This window comes from Salmo trutta, chromosome 13 (assembly GCF_901001165.1).
Source record: "Salmo trutta chromosome 13, fSalTru1.1, whole genome shotgun sequence".
Taxonomy (NCBI): Eukaryota; Metazoa; Chordata; class Actinopteri; order Salmoniformes; family Salmonidae; genus Salmo; species Salmo trutta.
Window position 1 is genome coordinate 15,417,323 of NC_042969.1, and position 23,742 is coordinate 15,441,064.

Here is a 23,742-nt window from a genome sequence, read left to right on the forward strand (position 1 = left end):
GAGTTTGCCAAAAGGCACCTAAAGACTCTCAGACCAAAAGAAACAAGATTCTCTGGCCTGATGAAACCAAAATTAAACTACTTTGCCTGAATGCCAAGAGCCCCATCTGGAGGAAACCTGCCACCATCCCTACGGTGAAGCATGGTGGCAACATCATGCTGTTTGGCCGTTTTTCAGCTGCATGGACCGGAAGACTAGCCAGGATCGTCGAAAGATGAACAGAGCAAAGTAGAGAGATCCTTGATGAAAACCTGCTCCAGAGCGCTCAGGACCTCAGACTGAGGCGAAGGTTCACCTTACAACAGGACAACGACCCTAAGCACACAGCCAAGACAACGCAGGAGTAGCTTCGGGACAAGTCTATGAATGTCCTTGAGTGGCCCAGCCAGAGCCCGGACTTGAACCCGATCGAACATCTATGGAGAGACCTGAAAATGTCTGTGCAGCGACGTTCCCCATCCAACCTGACAGAGCTTGATAGGATCTGCAGAGAAAAATGGGAGAAACTCCCTAAATACAGGTGTGCTAAGCTTGTAGCGTCATACCCAAGACTCAAGGCTGTAATCGCTGCTTCAACAAAGTAGAGTAAAGGGTCTGATTACTTGTGTAAATGTGATATCAGTTTATGTTGTATACATTTGCAAAAAAATCTAAAAACCTGTTTTTATTTTCTCATTATAGGGTATTGTGTGTAGATTGATGAGAAAAACCCCCAATTTAAATCAATTTTAGAATAAGGCTGTAAAGTAACAAAATGTGGAAAAGGTCAAGGTGTCTGAATCCTTTCCGAATGCTCTGTAAATACAAATGTGCACATACCGATTTGGAAATGTATTCCTCAAAGCCATGGGATGAATGTACAGTCAGACCCAATAATAATTATTGGCACCCTTGATAAAGGGCCGCCTGGAGTTTGATAAACGGCATTGGCACTTGGATTGGAACCGGTGTTATGGCCAGAGGACATGAAAATAGAGCTCTGGTTACACACACCAGTGTGACATTGAAAAACAGATGTATATGCAGAAACGTAGCGCATACCTTGGGTAAAATATGGTGGTGGATCTTTGATGCTATGGCGCTATTTTGCTTCCACTGGTCCTGGGGCCCTTAAGGTTAACGGCATTTTGAACTTGACCAAGTACCAGGACACTTGACTGCAAGTGGATCTTCCAGCAAGACAATAACCCCAATCAGTTATCAAAATCTACAAATAAATGGTTAACTGACCACAAAAATCAACATTTTGCAATGGCCATCTGTCTTCGGACTCGAACCCCATTGAAAACCTGTGGTTTGAATTGAAGAGGGCAGTCCATAAGAGCAGATCTAAGGATATCAAGGATCTGGAAAGATTCTGTATGGAGGAATGGTCTAAGATCCCTCCCAACGTGTCCTTCAATCTCATAGAACATTTTAGAAAAAAAGTATGTTGTTATCCTCGCAAGGGGAGGGTGCTAGCTTATTGAAAACAGGGGTTACAATCATTTTGGTAATCGTATTAGAATAAAATATTTTCCCAGTTGTTGTAGCGTACAATATAGCTCAGTATTGTATTACTTATTTCATACAGTCTCTCCCCCCCCCCCCTTTATCAAGGGTGCAAGTAATTATGGACCTGACTGTACATGTAGAAAGAGCAGTCTCTGCCCCTGGTCTTAAAGAACCAATACTTTTTTCTTTTTTTTTAATAGTACTTCAAGTGTAATTGTTTAATCTAAAGCAAGTTCATCACAGAATTGTTGGCTAACAAACTGAAACATGGTGCCGATATAGTAGTTACAGCAGTGTTATTTTCAGCAGCGGTTCATCTCTTCTCTGAGTGGAAGACCTTCAGTAAGTGTGATCTGTATGCATGCTGTTGAGAGCCTGAAGTATGTTAAGTGTGAGTGAAGTAGACTTGAGTGCTGAGAATCTCAATTTTCAGCCATTTTGTTTAAAGGTAATTGACCTGGAGTGCTAGTAGACAATCAAACATCAAAAGGAAGGCAATCACCGACACCATTGTAAAGTATTGTGTGATATGCTTCCTGTTGAACATGTAAAATAGTGACACTAAAGTAAGTAACAGAATGTTTTATATGCAGTACTTCTTTAAAAACTCGAAATTTGTTAAGATTTCTATATATTTTTCCCCCCTCAACATGTTCTGAGGATGCTTGTGTACAGTTCATTTATAAAAATGAATAAAGCGTGAGTTTCAACAACGCTGATCAGAACTCCTTCCATGGAGCTGCAGTGAGATTGAAGCTTTGCCTTTAAAAAAGGGTCAATCCAAGATTTGAAAAACAAAAGCGGTCACACTGCCACTTATTTTGGTACACAGCGGGTCATGTTATATTCTTCAATAAATCAACAGTTGTATATGATAACAAAATCATTCAACAAAATGAAAAAATACAAATAAATAAATTGATGTACCAATCCCGGTTTGCCCCTTTAAAAAGGTGGGAAAAATTTCCATCTGAGAGAATAGAGATTTTAAGCATCTAGTTACATTAAGTTACCGAATAAGAAATAAACATCTAAATGTGGTAGTTGTATTCTCCTGAGCGAGACATTACAATCCAAACAAAAAAAAAAACAATTGAGTCATAAGCTTTGGCTTACATTTCCACTGTTATAGCAAATTAATTTACGATAAAGATGTTTCTAACTACACATTCTTATTTTCATATCAACCAAAATATAGCCATAAAAATAAAACAGATTTCTTCATGGCAGAGTCAGTTGTAGATATTTATACAGTATCCACTACTGTAAAACGATAGTACAGGTCATTAAATGGTTAGGATTCTACAGCCCGTCTTCACCTCACCAAAACATAAAACAAACAAAAGAACATTTGTTGTAAAGGACAGATCCATATAGGTGACATTATTTAAGTATCAACACATATCTTCTGAATACAGCAGAGTTGGTGAAAAACAAAAATATAAGTTCAGGTTTCTGAGAATATAAAAGCAAAATAAAGTACTTTTTTTTCCCTCTTCTTTTTTTTTTTTACATTAGAAATGGGGGAGAAAAAAAAACATTTTGGAGCATCCTTCACCCTCCCCTAACCAGTCACCCGCTAACTTAGATCTTTGGAACTCACCTCGTAGATCAAGGTGCAAGTCAAATCAAAATGTCAATTAATCTTAGACGGTAAAAGCCAAAATAATTACGACTGCAACATATCAAGTTTGAGGGCTTCACCTCTCTAGATCTTCTGAGACATGTGATGTTTTCAAGTCATTCAAAGGGCTTCCTTTCCTCATAGCGGTCACTGTAATAGCGCTGCACTGGGAGAGCAGCGAGTCCGGCCCTCATTCCGTTAGTCCACCTTCACCACACTGTAGATTTTATTTACAAACCAGAAGCAGGAAAAGAATCCAATGGTGCCTGAGGAGGAAGATGGGGGGGGGGGGGGGAATTATTAGACACAGTACTGCTGTATACAAAATAAACACTGTACATTACACACTCAGTATAATACAGTGCCTTCAGAAAGTATTCATACCATTTGACTTATTTCACATTTTGTTGTGTTACAGCCTGAATTCAACAACACAGCCAAAAGTTTGGACACATACTCAATCAAGGGGTTTTATTTGTACTATTTTCAACATTGTAGAATAATAGTGAAGACATCAATACTATGAAATAAGACATGGAATCATGTAGTAACCAAAAGTGTTAAACAAATCAGAATAGATTTTAGATTCTTCAAAGTAGCCTCCCTTTGCCTTGATGACAGCTTTGCACACTCTTGGCATTCTCTCAACCAGCTTCATGAGGTAGTCACCTGGAATGCATTTCAATTAACAGGTGTGCCTTGTTAAAAGTTAATTTGTGGAATTTCTTTCCTTCTTAATGCGTTTGAGACAATCAGTTGTGTTGTGACAAGGTAGGGGTGGTATACAGAAGATAGGGCTATTTGGTGAAAGACCAAGTCCATATTATGGCATGAACAGCTTAAATAAAACAAAGAAAAAAGACAGCCCATCATTACTTTAAGACATGAAGGTCAGTCAATATTGACAATTTCAAGAGCTTTGAAACATCCTTCAAGTGCAGTCGCAAAAACCATCAAGTGCTATGATGAAACTGGCTCTCATGAAGACCGCCACAGGAAAGGAAGACCCAGAGTTACCTCTGCTGCAGAGGATAAGTTCATTAGAGTTACCAGCCTCAGAAATTGCAGCCCAAATAAATGCTTCACAGAGTTCAAGTAACAGACACATCTCAACATCAACTGTTGAGGAGACTGCGTGAATCAGGCATTCATGGTCGAATTACTGCAAAGAAACCACTACTAAATGACACCAATAGGAAGAAGACTTGCTTGGGCCAAGAAACATGAGCAATGTTAGATTTCCACCGCTCTATCTTTTGGTCTGATGAGTCCAAATTTGAGATTTTTGGTTCCAACCGCTGTGTCTAAGTGAGACGCAGAATAGGTGAACGGATGATCTCCGCATGTATGGTTCCCACCGTGAAACATGAAGGTGTGATGGTTCTTTGCTGGTGACACGGTCAGTTATTTATTTAGAATTCAAGGCACATTTAACCAGCATTACTACCACAGCATTCTGCAACGATACGCCACGCCATCCCATCTGGTTTGCGCTTAGTGGGATTATCAATTGGTTTTCAACAGGACAATGACCCAACACACCTCCAGGTCTATTTGACCAAGAAGGAGAGTGATGCAGCAGATGACCTGGCCTCCAAAATCACCCAACCTTAACTCAATTGAGATGGTTTGGGATGAGTTAGACTGCAGAGTGAAGGAAAAGCAGCCAACAAGTGCTCAGCATATGTGAGAACTCCTTCAAGACTGTTGGAAAAGCATTCCAGGTCAAGCTGGTTGAGAGAACGCCAAGTGTGTGAAAAGCTGTCAAAGGGTGGCTACTTTGAAGAATCTAAAATATATTTTGATTTGTTTAATACTTTTTTGGTTACTACATGATTCCATATGTGGTATTTCATAGAATAATGGTGAAGGCATTAAAACTATGTAGAAAACAGTAAAAAATACTAAGAAAAAAAAACTAAAAAAAACAATTCAATGACTAGGTGTCTAAACTTGACTGGTACTGTATACAGTCGTGGCCAAAAGTTTTGAGAATGACTCAAATATAAATTATCAAAGTCTGCTGCCTCAGTTTGTATGATGGCAATTTGCATATACTCCAGAATGTTATGGAGAGTGATCAGATGAATTGTAATGAATTGCAAAGTCCCTCTTTGCCATGCAACTGAATCCCCCAAAAACATTTCCACTGCATTTCAGCCCTGCCACAAAAGAACCAACTGACATCATGTCAGTGATTCTCTCATTAAACACAGGTGTGAGTGTTGACGAGGACAAGGCTGGAGATCACTCGGTCATGCTGATTGAGTTCGAATAACATACTTCAAAAAGAGGGTGGTGCTTGGAATCATTGTTCTTCCTCTGTCAACCATGGTTACCTGCAAGGAAACACGTGCCGTCATCATTGCTTTGCACAAAAAGGGCTTCACAGGCAAGGATATTGCCGCCAGTAACATTGCACCTAAATCATCCATTTATCGGATCATCAAGAACTTCAAGGAGAGCGGTTCAATTGTTGTGAAGAAGGCTTCAGGGCACCCAAGGAAGTCCAGCAAGTGCCAGGACTGTCTCCTAAAGTTGATTTAGCTGCGGGATCGGGGCACCACCAGTAGAGAGCTTGCTCAGGAATGGCAGCATTCAGGTGTGAGTGCATCTGCATGCACAGTGAGGCGAATACTTTTGGAGGATGGCCTGGTGTCAAGAAGGGCAGCAAAGAAGCCACTTCTCTCCAGGAAAAACATCAGGGACAGACTGATATTCTGCAAAAGGTACAGGGATTGGCCTGGGGTAAAGTTGTTCTCTCTGATGAATCCCCATTCCGATTGTTTGGGGCATCCACAAAAAAACTTGTCCGGAGAAGACAAGGTGAGCGCTACCATCAGTCCTGTGTCATGCCAACAGTAAAGCAACCTGAGACCATTCATGTATGGGGTTGCTTCTCAGCCAAGGGAGTGGGCTGACTCACAATTTTGCCTAAGAACACGGCCATGAATAAAGAATGGTACCAACACATCCTCCGAGAGCAACTTCTCCCAATCATCCAGGAACAGTTTGGTGACGAACAATGCCTTTTCCAGCATGATGGAGCAACTTGCCATAAGGCAAAAGTGATAAAGTGGCTCGGTGAACAAAACATCGATATTTTGGGTCCATGGCCAGGAAACTCCCCAGACCTTAATCCCATTAAGAACTTGTGGTCAATCCTCAAAAGGCAGGTGGACAAACAAAAACCCACAAATTCTGACAAACTCCAAGCATTGATTATGTAAGAATGGGCTGCCATCAGTCAGGATGTGGCCCAGAAGTTAATTGACAGAATGCCAGGGCAGATTGCAGAGGTCTTGAAAAAGAAGGGTCAACACTGCAAATATTGACTATTTGCATCAACTTCATGTAATTGTCAATAAAAGCCTTTGACACTCATGAAATGTTTGTAATTATACTTCAGTATTCCATAGTAACATCTGACAAAAATATCTAGACACTGAAGCAGCAAACTTGGTGGAAATTAATGTGTCATTCTCAAAACTTTTGGCCACGACTGTATATAATTATTTTATCTTACCCATCTACACACAATGCCCCATAATGACACCTTTATTGAAAATTAAATACAGAAATATCTAATTTCCATAAGTATTCATACCCCTGAGTCAATACTTTGTAGAAGCACCTTTGCCAGCGATTACAGCTGTGAGTCTTTCTGGGTAAGTTGGCTCAGCGGTCTAAGGCACAGCATCTCAGCGCTAGAGTCGTCACTGGCGCGGCAGGGTAGCCTAGTGGTAAGAGCTAGTAACCGAAAGGTTGCAAGTTCAAATCCCCGAGCTGACAAGGTACAAATCTGTCGTTCTGCCCCTGAACCCACTGTTCTGTTCCTAGGCCGTCATTGAAAATAAGAATTTGTTCTTAACTGACTTGCTGTTCTGTTCCTAGGCCATCATTGAAAATAAGAATTTGTTCTTAACTGACTTGCCTAGTTAAATAAAGGTAAAATAAATAAAAATACACTACCCTGGTTCGAATCCAGGCTGAATCACAACCGGCCGTGATTGAGAGTCCCATAGGGTGGTGCACAATTGGCCCAGCGTCGTCCGGTTTTGGCCGGTGTAGGCCGTCATTGTAAATAAGAATTTGTTCTTAAGTGACTTGCCTAGTTAAAAAATAATAATAATTAAAGTCTCTAAAAAGCTTTCCACACCAGGATTGTGCAACATTTCTCCATTATCCTTTTCAAGTCACCTTGGCCTAGAGAGATTTACACAGTTATAAAAACGTCACGCCAGGGTAAGTCTACAAGAAACCCAGCCCTTATTTGAAGTGTTTCTAAAATACTCTGTGGGAACAATGGTGAAAAACAATTGGAACCATTTCCTTGTTTGACCACTAGATTTTATGGGTATTATGACTCATACTGTGGTACTCTATAGATGGCCTTCTTTGCGAGGCATTGGAAAACCTCCCTTACAGATAATTGTATGTGTGGGTTATAGAGATGAGGTAGTCATTCAAAAAGTATATTAAACACTATTATTGCACACAGAGTGCAACTTATTAGGTGACTAGTTAAGCAAATGTTTTACTTTTTATTTAGGCTTGCCATAGCAAAGGGGTTGAATACTTATTGACTCAAGACATTTCAGCTTTTTATTTATTTGTAAAAACAAAAAAAAAATCCACTCTGACATTATGGGGTACTGTGTGTAGGCCAGTAACCAAAAACAATTCAGGCTTTAAGAGCAAGATGTGGAAAAAGTCGAAGTGTGTGAATACTTTCTGAAGGACTGTACATACACTGTATGACATGGGTGTAATGTACAAACTGTACATGTCTTTTACAGCCACATGAGAAATTACAGATACAGCAGATATAAAGCAGGTGCTTCCACACCGGTGTGGTTCCTTAATTAAGCAATTAGCATCCCATCATGCTTAGGGTCATGTCTAAAAATGCTGGGCAGGCCATTATTTTGGCTACCATGGCTATGCCCCTCCATAGAATGACAATGAACCTGTCCACAGGGCACGAGTGGTCTGAATGGTTTGATGAGCATGAAAACGATGTTAACAATATGCCCTAGGCCGTCACCAGATCTCAACCCAATTGAACAGTTATGGGAGATTCTGGAGTCGCGCATGAGACAGCGATGTCCATCAACAAAACACCAAATTATGCAATTTTTCAAGGAAGAATGGTGTCACATCCCACCAATAGAATTCCAGACACTTGTAGAATCTACACTACATGACCAAAGGTATGTGGACACCTGCTCATCGAAGCTGGTTGAACATCTCATTCCAAAATCATGGCATTAATATGGAGTTGGTCCCCGTTTCGCTGCTATAACAGCCTCCACTCTTCTGGGAAGGAACATTGCTGCGGGGACTTGCTTCCACTCAGCCACAAGAGCATTAGTGAGGTCAGGCACTGGTGTTAACGATTAGGTCTGGCTCACAGTCGGCGTTCCAATTCATCCCAAACTTGTTTGAGGGGGTTGAGGTCAGGGCTCTGTGCAGGCCAGTCAAGTTCTTCCACATTGATCTCGAAAAACTATTTCTGTATGGACCTCGCTTTGTGAATGGGGGCATTGTCATGCTGAAACAGGAAAGGGCTTCCCCCAAACTGTTGCCATAAAGTTGGAACCACAGAATTGTCTAGAATGTCATTGTATGCTGTAGTGTTAAGATTTTCCTTGACTGGAACTAAGGGGCCTAGCATGAAAAACAGCCCCAGACCATTAGTCCTCCTCCATCAAACTTTACAGTTGTCACTATGCATTGGGGCAGGTAGTGTTCTCCTGGCATCCACCAAACCCAGATTCGTCCGTCAGACTGCCAGATGGTGAAGTGTAATTCATCACCCCAGAGAACCACCGCTCCAGAGTCCAATGGCGGCGAGTTTTACACAAATCCAGATGACACTTGGCATTGCGCATGGTGATCATAGGCTTGTGTGCGGCTGCTCGGCCATGGAAAACCCTTTCATGAAGCTCCCAAAGAACAATTATTGTGCTGACGTTGCTTCCAGAGGCAGATTGGAACTGGGTAGTGAGTGTTGCAAACGAGGACCGACGATTTTTACGCGCTTCAGCACGCGGCGGGTCCCGTTCTGTGAGCTTGTGTGGCCTTCCACTTTGTGGCTGAGCCTATATTGCTCCTAGACGTTTCCACTTCCCAATAACAGCACTTACAGTTGTCCGGGACAGCTCTAGCAGGGCAGAAATATAACTAACTTGATAACGACTTGTTGGAAAGGTGGCATCCTATGACGGTGCCACGTTGAAACACACTGAGCTCTTCAGTAAGGCCATTCTACCGCCAATCTTTGTCTATGGAGAGTGCTAGCCGATGCACTAATTTTAAGGGGTGTCCACATACACAATATATACAAAAGTATGCCAAGGTGTATTGAAGCTGTTCTGTCTCAACGCCCCATCAAGACACTTTATATTAGTGCTTCATTTATTTTGGCTGTTACCTGTGCATACATAACATTCAGTTTGTCAGAGTGGAAATGAAGTGGCACTGATGTTTGAGCTCCTCTCTGGAGAGAACAATTTAATTGGGCAAAATCCTGGGAGAAAATGAATTTAAAAAGAACTTTGAACATCCGTATCTGACGGCTCAATGAGAGCCATACAAGAGACTCCTGGATTAAGTTTTGATCAAAGTTGAGACGAGGTGAAATGGGAAGGCGAAGATTGGGTAATGTCTTGTTAAAAAGAAAAGAAAATCAGAAATGGGGCAGATTAGGATTATTCTGATGAAGCACCTTTTTCTTAGATTGATCGATCTTCTTCCAGCCCATCCGAATATCGCTTATCGCAGTCTTATAGGCTACATCTGGCCCTTAAGACAGTAAATGCCTATGATTTTAACTTGATTTATTAGAATCCAGCTGATAGAAGGTCACCATAAGATCATAGGTCTATATTATATTTCAGGAGAGAGAAACTCATTGCTTCAGGGGTAGTTTTGTATTGACTTTCCTTAAATTGTGTCCTAGGTCACGTGTGTGTGTGTGTGTGTGTGAGAGCAAAGGCCAGACAGGGCCGAAGTGTGTCATTACCATGTCAACGCTGTGTCCATTTCTACCCGTTCCACATCACAGTAAGGACAGAGGGCGGAAGTTAGATCTGTTCATAGCAGTATTGTTGTTGTGAGTGTGGATACCCAGTAATCGCCCACATTGCTCTCCTCCTGGTACACAGCTATATATTTTGAGTGCCGGCGAAGGGAAGTTGCCATAACAGCCGTAGTCAGGGATGCTGGTGCATCTATTAGAATCCATGACAACCGGTAAATTGGGCACTGCCTCACGTTTATTTTCTAGGAGACGAAAGCTACCCTCTCTCTAAAACCAACACATATAGGACTACTACAAGCAGCAATTCCCAAAAACGTCCTGTATTGGTTTAAAACGCATTCTCGGTTTTGATAGTGCTAATAATAGCTCAAGTACAGTCAAATGTCCCACTGAGGAGACCAGGGGAGGGTCTGTTGATCTTGAGCTTGGCTAAAATGTATTAAAAACCAGGTTTGATAAACACTATAGATGAACTTCTATAATTTAAGAGTAGGAACATGGAGAGGTGGTCAGAGAGCTTGGCTGAGTGCTGTTCCGCCACAGCTCCTATGACCATGAAATAGAGTGGGAGGAGTTCACTGTGTGGAACACAGTCTGTCTGGCCTTTCTCCCTCCTCTCAGCATAAGAATGAGCTGCTCAGTGCCAAACTTGGCACAGGAACCAGGAAGAGGGAAAGCCACTAAAAACGACCCATTTAGAAGACTGGTTTGTATTCCTCTGCAGTAGAAATGACCACATTAAGACTACAAGCTGCACACCGTTCATTTACCATTAATGATCAAGAAAGAAATGAACAAATAATGTAAATTTAAAAAATAATGAGTCTTTATTCGGTCTAAGTTTAAAGGATGCACTCCAGCATCTCCAAGGAGACTTATTTAAAATGTTGCCGAAGGAAGGAAATGTCTGCGGTAAAAGTCTATGTGCATTTAGCAAAGTACTGCCAGAAAAACTAGAGGAACCAGAGGTGTGACGCCTGTCGGGGGGGGGGGGGGGCAAACAATACTTGCGCAACACTAGTGCATTCCATGTCGTCACCGGAACAGGATAGGGTTCCTGCATCCTAGCAAATGTGTACAGGGCCGGGCTGAGCAGTCCCTTTGATGTTTATCAACCCGGCTTCTTCAAACACACCAATCCCCACCTCCTTCTCCCTCAGTCTTTACAACACAATGCCTCTGGGACAGATCGCTACTCCAGAGGATTTGTCACCGCCATTCATAAAACTGCAAGCAGCATGTGTTGAAGGACGGGCGGCTTAACGCCTCGTCACCATAGTCCATGAACAAACAATAGGACACGTCTTTGCAAATACTACAAGCTAATGGTTCATTGAGACGCACACCGGCCTGTTTCACCATCACGTTCATAAACCTGGCTCACGCTGTGCTCCCCGTTCACTCACCTGTGAAGAGGAAGAAGATGAGCACCATGATGGAGGTGTAACCGAAGTAGAGGATGGTGCTGGCGGCTCCTACGATCTGCAGCTTGGAGAAGAAGTAGTGGACGGCGTAAACAAACAGGTAGACGGCCGTGAAGCCGCTGGTTAGGAAAGAACGCCACCACCAGTGGTAGTCCTACAGGAAACACAAGGTTAGGCTACAGACATTCTGGATTTGAAAGGGTTATTACGTTTGCTATTATGGTTGAAGCAGTTACCCTGGTAAATGTTTAATGGTGTTTCCTAGTACACCATCGTCCACATTACATTAATGTATACCTACACGTTTCAGTAGACTTATTTTGAAAGAAGGCACTGCATAGTATGGTTTCCTCTCACCTCTGCACACAAGTGGAAGTAGCATAGCAGTATGGTAGCCTCAGAGCAGGTGATGAGGAGGATGATGAAGACCAGGAAGAGGAAACCAAACATGTAGTACATCTGGTGAGACCTGGAACAGAAGATAAAACCATTTAACTAACTATTACATCAATCAATGAAGTCAGTCAAACAAGTCTCCCAGCAGGCGAGTCGCTTCTACCAGAAAGATCAGAAACAGACAGACGGTTGGACAGGTGACAGGACACACAACTGCATTACAGTTGTTTTATATAATAGAAATGGCTTCCTACCAGATGCTATTGAGGATGAAGAAGAGCTGGATGAAGATGCAGCCGAAGGGCAGGATGCCCCCCATGACGATGCCGGGGACAGGCTTGGTGAAGAACGACTGTTCTGGGATCTGTCTGGGGATCTGGTTGGTTCTAACCGGCTGCTCAATAGCCTGTAGAATGGAGCAAGAGAGAGGGGTGGCAACTCATCAAGAAATGGAAAGTTGTACACCATATTAGAAAGGGCTGGCTTTTAACATGGACAAAATATTAGGGCCCGTATTCATAATCCATCTCAAAGTAGTTGTGCTGATCTAGGATCAGTTTTTCCATTTAAATCATAATGAATAAGATTCCATGGACAAGGGGTAGGGGATCTGATTTGACTCACAGGTTTCTTGAAGCCAAAGTAGGCACCGATGAAGGTGAGGGGCACGGAGATACCAAACCACAGAGCTAAGATGGCCACCAGCGTGCCGAAGGGGATGGCAGCCGACGAGCCTTCCACCCACAGGATCAAGTTCATCAGGAAGAAGTCTGCAAACACAATCCTGGGGAAGGGAGAGACAGATGTGAAGCCTATGTACATATCTCCCTGTTAAGAAGGAGAATATCAAATGAATGCAGCTTTGGATGTTACAGTATATACAGCGAACAGCTGACCTACCCTGGACACAACAGTGCTGTCAACAGGACATTGGTCTTCCATTTCTCACCACCGAAAGCTGAGGACACATGGGGAAATAAGGGTTAAAATCATAAGCTATAAGCAGGGCATACAGAATACAGACTATTCAGGCAGAAATACATATCTAACTGAATGGTTGGAGGGAATATCATACTGTCCCGATCACTGTAGCCCTGAAATGACGATCTGATTTGCATTCATATCATTCTCTTCTCAAACTCAATCTTATTAAATGAATTCACGTGTGGTTCGTTGATGAGCATGTAAAAATGGGGCTTACTCTTGTAGAGGCGGGCGGACACGTATCCTGCAGGGGTGCCCAGCAGAACCCACAGCACCACAGAACAGGTCATCAGAGCCCCTCGGTTAGCTGGAGACAGGAACCCCAGGCAGGCCAGGACTAGAGGAGTCAAACCGATGTCACCATCACTACAGAGAATACTACCACTACAGTAATTCTACCACTATTACTCTAGTAAAATGACAATAAGAAACAATAATGATTATTACTCCATTAAAAACTCTTCCCTATAGGTCATGTAGACTTGAGTTCATGTTGAATAATAATGTCCCCACCACGAGATGGTTGAGCTAACGTAGGCTAATGTGATTAGCATGAGGTTGTAAGTAACAAAAAAAATACCAGGACAGACATATCTGATATGGGCAGTAAGCTTAAATTCCTGTTAATCTAACTGCACTGTCCAATTTACAGTAGCTATTACAGTGAAAGAATACCATGCTATTGCTTGAGGAGAGTTCACAATTATGAACTTGAAAATGTATTAATAAACCAATTAGGCACATTTGGACAGTCTTGATACAACATTTTTAACAAGTATGCAATGGTTCATTGGATCAGTCTAAAACTTTCCACATACACTGCTGCCATCTAGTGGCCACATTCTAAATTGAGCCTGGGCTGGAAATAATACATTATGGCCTCTCTTAAATTTTCACAAACTTCAAAGTGTTTCCTTTCAAATGGTATCAAGAATATGCATATCCTTGCTTCAGGTCCTGAGCTACAGGCAGTTAGATTTGGGTGTGTCATTTTAGGCAAAAATTGAAAAGAAAGGGTCAGATCCTTAAGAGGTTTTAAAGCATCTGAGGAAGAGCTACTTACATAGGGTGATGAAGGTCATGATGAAGATTTGGGTTCCCTGGCCGAGGAACACAGAAAGCAGCATGCCCTTCCTGGGAGGCCTAAACACATCCCCGTGCACCTGCTTCCACCCAGACTCCTCCTGGGCATCCTCCTGTTGGGTTAGAGTGCACCACAACCAATCAGAACCAATGGAAAGGTCAAGGTTATGCATATTCAAATTACTTCGTTACGAATCAGCCAATCACCAAGAGTGACTCATTAGCCCATCTTCCAGCTCGTCTAGCACCTGCTAGTGTAGCAAAAACCACATAACCACGTTAGCCAATGGCTGTAAAATATGGTGTAGACAAGAACTCTCAGTTTAGCCCAAAAGCAGAGATGGTTAAGATGTTTAGTTTTATTCAAAGGACTGTTCAGCTGTAAATGGCCTGCACTACACCACATTTTAAAAAGGTTTACAAGTTATATGACACTTCAAGAGGTAGCTCCCAGAAATCACACCAACAATCCCCAGTTTGTGCTCAAATGGCTTTTGATAAGCTTACATAGAACATGGATTTTCCTTGTGGTGGTGGAGCCTTTATCAAGTCTTCCTGTGAATATGAAATGTTACAACAAAAGTTTCATGCTTGTGGTTCGGCAACATACAGAACACAAATGACTTTTGGCAGATGAATCCTCTGCCACGTCCATCTGCCCCATTCCCTCATGAAGGATTCCTTTGCGTACAATGGAACACAACTGAATAATTCAGTTCTGTTTGGCTGCATGTTAACTTGGTTTCATACGATCCTATAGTTTGACGGTCAGAGAAGTGAGATTGTGAGGGTCTCAAAGAGCTGCTGTGTGTGTTTCTTTACCTGGTCCACCTGGTTGTACCTGGCGATGTCCTTGTGTAGGGTCCTCAGCATTATCATAGCCACCATGCCAGACAGGAAGAGCACGATGACCAGAGAGTTCATGATGCTGGAAAGAACACAAGCCATGCACCATTAACATGACAGCAGAGGAGCACCATATTCTAGTCTACTGTATAACAGCACTGGAATGGGAATATTTAACATGACTAAAGTTCCTATTACATTTAGAGTGATCAACATAATGTTTAGCATATTTGGAGTTTGTTAGACATGATTTCCAGTGTTCCATTTGTGACATTTAAGGTGCAGGTTGATGGTCACTAGACTAGATGCTGTATGTTGTGGATTAAACTCATATCTGTTGATAGTGATTGACTGGAAACAACGTCACTGCCTTTTGGTTTTGACTTCATACAAGTCTCTCAGGCTGGTGTTTACAGAACAGTTGTCTGCTGATTAGGATATAAGGAAGGGCCTTCTCAGAGGCCTGTCAGACATTTTCTCTACTTCTGTGCTATAAGTCCCTTATCAGGGCTGAGTGTTGCGAGACCTAACGTACCTGAGACCTAACGTACCTGAACCACTGGATGTTGGTGTGAGGCATGGAGACCAAAATGTAGTCCCATCTTGAGGCCCACTTGATGTCATTGTTGACCTGTGAATTAAGAAATGATTATTTGTTAAAGAGAATACTTGAATGCTTCTATGAACTATGCTGTTGACCAAACACATGGTGTACTTGTATGTGTAAAACAAATACTTTTTTTGTGGTTAACTGTTCTAATGTACCTCGAAGCTGACAGTGTAGGTGTAGGTGATTTTCACGTCACTGTTAAACTCTACAGGAACCTCCATGGGAGGGCCTTCACATGTCGGTTTGTCAGCATCAGCATTGTTGATACTGTCAATCACACAAACACACATAAGACCACTAGCTACAACACAAAACCATTTCAAAAAGTATTATGAAGTTGGGGGCTTTCCAGTGCTTCATATGAAACTCTGCTTGTCTTTACCAGATGGGCGCTGCAGTGCAAAAAAAAGTAGGAGTTTGGGCCTCCTCTGGTGAAATGTGGAAATGACACTGATCAACAATAAAATGAAACAACCGTACGTGGCAAACAGTTGTTCATTGAGTATAGAACAGTGCATATTCATGGCCACCTATGGAAGCACCAGCGACAGTATGTTCAAGTGCGGCTAATGAAAATGGAATAGATCTGCTCATACATCACCTGATTTACACGCCATCTGGCCGTCTGAAATTCTTACCTCTTGGGCTCCAGTGTGGCAGCCACCAGGCGAGCTCCTCTCCACCCCTCCCCCTCCCCATTGTGGTAGGTCAATTTGATGTCCACATGGTTGAAGACGTAAAATGTGTTCTTCTTGTTGAACTCGGACTGAAAAGAGAAAAGATTCCAGTCAATTACCCCATATTACATAGTGCATACTAAACACAATCATATTCAAAGCAGGTTATCATTAGAGCTATTATAAAGCAGCATGACTCCTCACCCTAATACGACTCACCTCACCCCACTCATGGTCCAATCTAATGATGTTACTAGTGAATATTACCATTTCACAACACAGCCTGCCCTGGACTAAAATTGGCATAGCTACAATCTCTGGTGTTATCAGATAGATATTGGGCAACCATCCTGTGTGTGAGATAGTGTAAAAGTATGGCTCACATTGATGACACAGGCATCTTTAGCGCGCCCGTCGACGGTGACGAGGCAGCCAATGGGGAATCCAGGATTGCAGTATTTCTGACTGTCTTCCACATCATAGCACCAGGTGACTGGCATGTTGTCAACAATCCTGAAAACAAACACACATTTTGTTAAACCCAATTAAAAAACACAAACTGGAAAAACCCTGCAAGTGATTTGGTTGACACAAATGTGTCTCCCGTTCATCCACCTCTGTCCAACCAAATGCTGTGCAAAAACACAGTGTTAACCTGTCGTATAGGATTAGTGTCATGCTAAGGGGCCCTACTATGCTTGGGGGTAAGCAGACCCATTTTCTGTAGAATTACCTACAAGTATCTTAACCTATTCATGAGAAGGAGAAGGATTAGCTCACCAATGGTGCTGGTAGTTCAACTGCATTCCTCTCTTGAGGAAGTCCAGCATGTTCTTATCCTCGGTTTTACCCTTCACATAGGTTTTGGTGCACAATTTCTTGCATTTCTCATCTTTTTTGAATGAGAACTGAGGGAAAGTGAAGAATAAAAACTCTTGACACTGCCATAAAGTGTAACACATAAATGGGTATAACAGGAAGAACAGGGCAGCTTGAATAGCCGGTCTTGCATGGAGTGATGGAGCAACACAAAACAATGGAATCCAATACCTGAAAAGCTGGGCCCAGAGGACCTTTAGGGTAATTAAAGGCTGGTGGTACATGCCAGATTATCAATGAAACATGTGATGACAGAGGTGCCCTACCTTGTATGGGGACGTCTCAATTCTCTCACCAAATAGCACCTGGCCCAGGTTCTCAGACGGTCTCCTCTCATTGTCATCTTTGCAGAAGTCAAAGCTGGGAAAAAAAAATTGTTGACAATGAATGTGCAATGGATCTAACAAAAGTATGATACGGTAGAGACAGAGGTATGTACCAGTCAGAGCTGCTGCCAAATTTAAAGTAAATAAAAACTGAAATTAAAATTAATCATGAAGAGACTATTTTGTAAAATGAAGTTAAATAATGAACAAATATATACTCAAACTATTATCTATGACTCCAAAACGAACTAAAATAAAAACAGTCATGAATTATGTTCAGTTGTTCCACCTTTTCAGGGCCTTTTAATAAGTGTAATTTGGTTTAAAAAAACATTTGATTTCAGTTACCTTTAACATTCTGTCAAAGAGCACGTGCTCAACTCCATAAAAAAAAATCCCATCAAGAGGTTAAACATGATAAAAATGTAATAAAAAAGGCTAGTAGCCTAAGTGCCTATTAAGAACCAAATAAAGTAACAGGGTTGAAAATGCCATCTTCAAAATCAGCCATAAATCCCCTTGGAAGCTTATTGTGTGGAACAGTGGAATGTTAAGCTTCATAAAAATTGTTAAAAAACATTCTATGGGTAACAGGGGAAACTGTTAAGCTCGACCCGCTTAGTTTTACAACACAAAATGGCAAAAAAAAAGAGTAGCACCTGTTTTCACACAATAATTGTACTATTATCTGTTCAATTTATTTAAAAAAAATATTTAAACCAAATTAAAATTGAAAGTTCAGTTCACGTAACAGGGTTGACCTTAAAATGAGGGACAAACGTAAATGAATCAGTAATCAAATGAAATAATAATCTTTAGAAATGACTGACAGAGCAACAAAATAACTAGGGCTTTACAATTATGGTGTAAACTTGGAGAAATGTTCGGTTAATATGGGTTAAAATTTTCCGACATTCTCCATGTGGTCTATATTAAAATGGCACTTCATTTAATATAAACAGGCTTTTAAAAATCAATATTGGTTAACAATTTCTACTTAAAATATCAAAAAGGGACGCGCTCTTCTCGTGGAACAGCACATTTAGGGGTTAAGCTACTGAATCTAGCCGGTAAATGCTGCCAGGAGATGGTGACGTTTCAAATAGAACAAATATTTTTGAATCACCATCACTGGCAAACGGGAAAATGTGTCTAGGTAGCTAACTTGATTCTTTATTTCTTTTTTAAAGGGGTAGACCAGCTTTAATATTGCAGATAGATTGTCTGCTTCCAATGTAATTGTCTGCTTCATTTCCAATCCCCCATTACACAATTTTTACTAAACAATATAAAAACAGTACCAATTCAAACGTTTGGACACACCTACTGATTCCAGGGTTTCTTTATTTTTACTATATTGTAGAATAATAGTGAAGACATCAAAACTATGAAAGAACACATATGGAATCATGTAGAAACCAAATTAGTGTTAAATCAAAATGTATTTTATATTTGAGATTCTTCAAAGTAGCCACCCTTTGCCTTAACAGATTCGCACACTCTTGGCATTCTCTCAACCAGCTTCATGAGGTAGTCACCTGGAATGCATTTCAATTAACAGGTATGCTTTGTTAAACATTAATTTGTGGAATATCTTTCCTTAATGCGTTTGAGCCAATCAGTTGTGTTGTGACAAGGTAGGGTTGGTATACAGAAGATAGCCCTATTTGGTAAAAGACCAATTCCATATTTTGGCAAGAACAGCTCATATAAGCAAAGAGAAACGATAGTCCACCACTCAAGGATTGTCCCGAAGCCACTCCTGTTGGAAGGTGAACCTTTGCCCCAGTCTGAGGACCTGAGCACTCTGGAGCAGGTTTTCATCAAGGATCTCTCTGTACTTTGTGCCGTTCATCTTTCCCTCGATCCCGACTAGTCTCCCAGTCCCTGCCGCCAAAAAATATCCTCACAGCATGATGCTGCCACCACCGTGCTTCACCGTAGGGATGGTGCCAAGTTTCCTCCAGACGTGACATTTGGCATTCAGGCCAAAGAGTTCAATCTTGGTTTCATCAGACCAGAGAATCGTGTTTCTCATTGTCAGACTCCTATCTGCATTTTAGCAAAGTCCAAGCGGGTTGTCATGTGCCTTTTACTGAGGAGTGGCTTCCGTCTGGCCACTCTACCATAAAGGCCTGATTGGTGGAGTGCTGCAGAGATGTGAGTACCTTCAAGAAGGACAACCATCTCCACAGAGGAACTCTGGAGCTCTGTCAGAGTGACCATCAGTCCACATCTCTGTCCAAGGCCCTTCTTGCTCAGTTTCGCCGAACGGCCAGCTCTAGGAAGAGTCTTGGTGGTTCCAAACTTCTTCCATTTAAGAATGATGGAGGCCACTGTATTCTTGGGGACCTTCAATGCTGCAGTCATTTTTTGGTACTCTTCCCAAGATCTGTGCCTCGACACAACCCTGTCTCAGAGCTCTATGGACAATTCCTTCGACCTCATGGCTTGGTTTTTGCTCTGACATGCACTGTCAACTGTGGGACCTTATATAGATAGGCTTGTGCCTTTCCAAATCATGTCCAATCAATTTAACTTACCACAGGTGGACTCCAATCAAGCTGTAGATACATCTTAAAGATGATCAATGAGAAACAGGATGCACCTGAGCTCAATTTTGAGTATCAAAGCAAAGGATCTGAATACTTCTGTAAATAATGCATTTCTGTTTTTTTATGTGTATGTAGATTGATGAGGGAAAATATTTATTTAATCAATTTTAGAATATACCTGTAATGTAACAATATTTTGAAAACGTCAAGGGGTCTGACTACTTTCCAAATGCACTGTATGCCTTAATTCCTAAAAAATGTAGACTCTTCGCTTTCAATTGACATGCTCTTATGAACTGGAAATGACCTCCCATGCATGCTTTCGGTCCCTAACACTAACACAACTAAATAATATAAAAATGAAATATTCATATACAACTGAACTAAATAACAATTAGCCAATCAAGTCTGAAAACTGAAACTAAACAGAATTACAAATAAAAATCAATGCTCTAATAGAAATAAAAACGAATACAAAAACACAAAACTATAATAACCTTGGCTACTACTTACACGTCATATTCATAGGGCAGAACTGATTCCACTGAGTCCAAGCGATTCACAAACAGCTGGATGAGTGTCTAAGGAAGGAGAGAGATGGTCATACAGGCATGTTGCCTAATAAATATGTGCTATACCACTTACTGGTATACAGTCAAAGCACTGCCCAAACCTGGAAGATTAACTTACAAGCAAAAGTGGAATAAAATAATAATTTGAATTTACTCCAACGATTGTCCATGGGGTTGATCCTTAAAATGACCAAAATTTGACAAAATATTAATTTACCCAACTTTTTTGAGCGCCGATGCAGAAGTTGAGATTCGATCACCTGGCACATGCACTAAACCTTGCAAACACCTGCAAGACTACGGTTAGTATGCATGCCTCGGTCATGTTGATAAACTATTATTTAATCACGTTATAAGCGCAGCAATACGCACAGGGCAGCAGGTTACGCGCGAATGTTCCGTCCATAATGCAATTAACGGGAAAACACCTTTGACAAAGGGGCTCCGCACATTTTACATTTAAGTCATTTAGCAGACGCTCTTATCCAGAGCGACTTACAGTAGTGAATGCATACATTTCTTCCCCCGTGGGAATCGAACCCACAACCCTGGCGTTGCAAACACCATGCTCTACCAACTGAGCCACACGAGACCTGTGACATAAATATCCGTTAGGAATGTAGAAAGAGGGGAGATCTAATATGCAACGACTAACATGGGTTGCTATTATGACAGATGCTACGAATACTGCACACACGCATGTCATTTTGAAGTCAGTTTAATAAAACAACCAGCACTGAATAGTGTTGGGAATCATTGTACCATCTAAATTGCTGTGAACTATATTTTCAGTAACAACAAATATAATTTTTACAGCTGTTTGAAGCCGGTGGACGAAAACGAAAGTTACTTTCGGTTTTGGTCCACCAACTTCGAACAGTGGTTTTGGCGAATATCATGGCCAATCACAACACCGGCGGTTAAATAATACTGTGAAACACTAACGTACCACTAACAGCGCCAGATAACATTTTCAGAAATAGCAATGCAAAAATAAAGCAAAAATGCGTAGCACCTTTAAGTACATTACTGTGATTGTTTTTAAACAAAATGGTCAAAAATAGCTTCTTAGTTAGAGCAATTTCTCAAGCAAGAATTTTGCTAGGACTATCTGGGAGTGGTCTGAGTGGTGGGGGGAAAAGTGATAATTAGCTGTTATTGTCAGAGGTTAGGAACAGCTCTTACTCACACTAAGAGGGCATTATCATTTTCACAATATTAGTCCAACCTCAGTGTGGAAGTCACGTTTCTGACTGCACTGGGCCTTTAAAACGCATATTTTGCTGTCCGGTTTTGGAAATAAAATGAACTTACAATTATTTCTGGCCGATATGAAAGGTATGAAAACTGAAGGTTAAATTACTACACACCCTTTATAGGGATTAGGGTTCCCACATGGTCATACCTCCATGTTACAGTACTTGTTTAAGGAAGACAGAGAGGCTACCGCCTGTGTTAATTAGCCATCTAGCATGTCCACCTGTTCCCTTAGAATAACTGGGGAGGAAGTGTAGTTCGTCGGCTGGACGTACAGAGCCATATTGATCTGTTCAAACCTGCTACAGTAAGTGTATTTTTATTTATTTTTAAATTTTATTCTCAGAAAATATAAGTTCCATGTGTTTCGAAAACGGTATCGCAAGTGGTGATTGGCGTTTCTAAACGTTAAAGTATCGGGATTGTAGTTAACATGGCCATACCGGTAAGCAGTGCTTATAACAGAACCTTGCTTGAGATAAGGCAGAATGCCTTGGGTTCTCAAGAGCAAATGTTTTGTAGTTATCTTACTAGCCAGCCGTGATGCACAAGTTGCAGACTAGGTAATAATGTAAACCGCTTCAAATCAAGACTAGTCAGATAGCAAACTAGCAACAACTGGTAACGTTACGTTAAGGTTTGATAGTTTAGCTAGTGAATAGCTTTGGTAGCTAGTGAAGCAGTATCTGTCACTTGACTAGCATGCAGCTAGCTAAATAACGTTAAACTAACCCCGTAACTAGCTAGCCAGTCGTTAGGAAATTAACTAAAAACAAATGTAACATGAAACGTCAATTTGGTGCACAAACTAGTTAGTTTAGAGCGAAATAACCACGTGGGACCATGTCAGTCCGTAAAAAAAGACAATTGTTAAATTTACCTGACAATCATCGCCTCCTTTATCATCTTCACAAAAACTCACTGGGGCTAAACCCGGAAGGTAGAATCCTGAACAAGTACTGAAGGCAACTAACGTGAACACAAGTACAAATTCGGTGTCTATCCGCGTCTTCATTGTCCCGGTTTTGTTTCTAATTTCAATTCACTCGGTATGTAGCTAGTTCCGTTTTTGTTTCTGCGAGGAAAAATAACGTTAGCTAGCCAGCTTGTCAGCCAGTTGAGCTTGGATAATTAGCTAGCGTCCAACGCTTCTTCTTCTGATGTAATGGTGGTCCGCAAACCAACGTTAAATGTGCATGCCGCCACCTACTGTGCTGGAGTGTGTGGTCGATTACGGTTTACAACATTTCTAAATCCTCCTACCTAACTCGGTACTTCTGAGAAAATAAAAAAGATTCCTACTAAGTTCTAATAGACCCTCCCCCATCGCCAAAATCCCTTCCAACCCCCGTCCAACCTCAATGACCCTACACTTCAATCTTTCCTTCTCTTCAACATACTTACAACAATATAACAACACATGCTCCATCGTTTCATCGACCATACACTCCAGATGCAAACCATTCACTTGCTTGGCAACCAGATGTAATGACAAGTTCAATGTGCAAATTCGAGCAAACACCTCTTCCCGAATCTGACCTTTGAATCTTGGTCCACCAACCTTTCTTTGGAGGGCACATAAATGTGCTCAGTCCCATCTCTTCTGCCACACATCTATCAAAATGGCTCTGATCTTACATTTGGCCTAACCTCTACCCAATATCAATTATATCTTGTTTCAAATCTCTTTTGGCTAACTGGTATAAAATGACATTCCCTTCCACAACCGCATGTGCTGGGACCCAGCAGAATCACCCATTCTCTTAATTTCTCCATAATGACATTAATACAGTACCCGTCAAAGGTTTGGACACACCTACTCATTCAAGGGTTTTAATTTATTTTTACTATTTTCTACATTGTAGAATAATAGTGAAGACATCAAAACTATTAAATAATATATATGGAATCTTGTAGTAACCAAAAAGTGTTAAACAAATCAAAATATATTTTATATTTGAGATTCTTCA

General features: G+C 41.3%; 1 protein-coding gene across 2 annotated transcripts; it reads right to left on the reverse strand.

The window, feature by feature from the left end:
• Positions 1-2,061: 2,061 nt before the first annotated feature.
• On the reverse strand, positions 2,062-22,968 carry LOC115205287 (transmembrane 9 superfamily member 2). 2 transcript variants are annotated; one of them, XM_029771086.1, is made up of 18 exons: positions 22,653-22,968; positions 20,457-20,524; positions 17,329-17,422; positions 16,964-17,091; positions 16,567-16,696; positions 16,145-16,272; positions 15,662-15,773; positions 15,448-15,527; positions 14,873-14,978; positions 14,558-14,605; positions 14,031-14,163; positions 13,185-13,304; positions 12,884-12,941; positions 12,608-12,767; positions 12,238-12,389; positions 11,945-12,056; positions 11,570-11,741; positions 2,062-3,384 (listed from the first exon to the last, which is right to left on the reverse strand). In XM_029771086.1, the coding sequence occupies exons 1-18, from the start codon at positions 22,785-22,787 to the stop codon at positions 3,317-3,319; spliced, it is 2,004 nt and encodes a 667-aa protein (XP_029626946.1). In that variant the 5' UTR covers positions 22,788-22,968; the 3' UTR covers positions 2,062-3,316. The 2 variants fall into 2 exon arrangements, with proteins under 2 accessions (XP_029626946.1, XP_029626947.1); XM_029771087.1 differs by lacking the exon at positions 14,558-14,605.
• Between the last annotated feature and the right edge of the window lie 774 nt (positions 22,969-23,742).

Excerpts from the sequence above, each read along its gene's own strand:
- LOC115205287 (XM_029771086.1), bottom strand. The coding sequence starts at position 22,787 with ATGAAGACGCGGATAGACACCGAATTTGTACTTGTGTTCACGTTAGTT. Across the intron at positions 15,774-16,144 it reads GCCACACTGGAGCCCAAGAG|TATCAACAATGCTGATGCTG; the intron begins GTAAGAATTTCA and ends TGTGATTGACAG. Across the intron at positions 12,768-12,883 it reads ACAGCACTGTTGTGTCCAGG|GATTGTGTTTGCAGACTTCT; the intron begins GTAGGTCAGCTG and ends TCCCTTCCCCAG.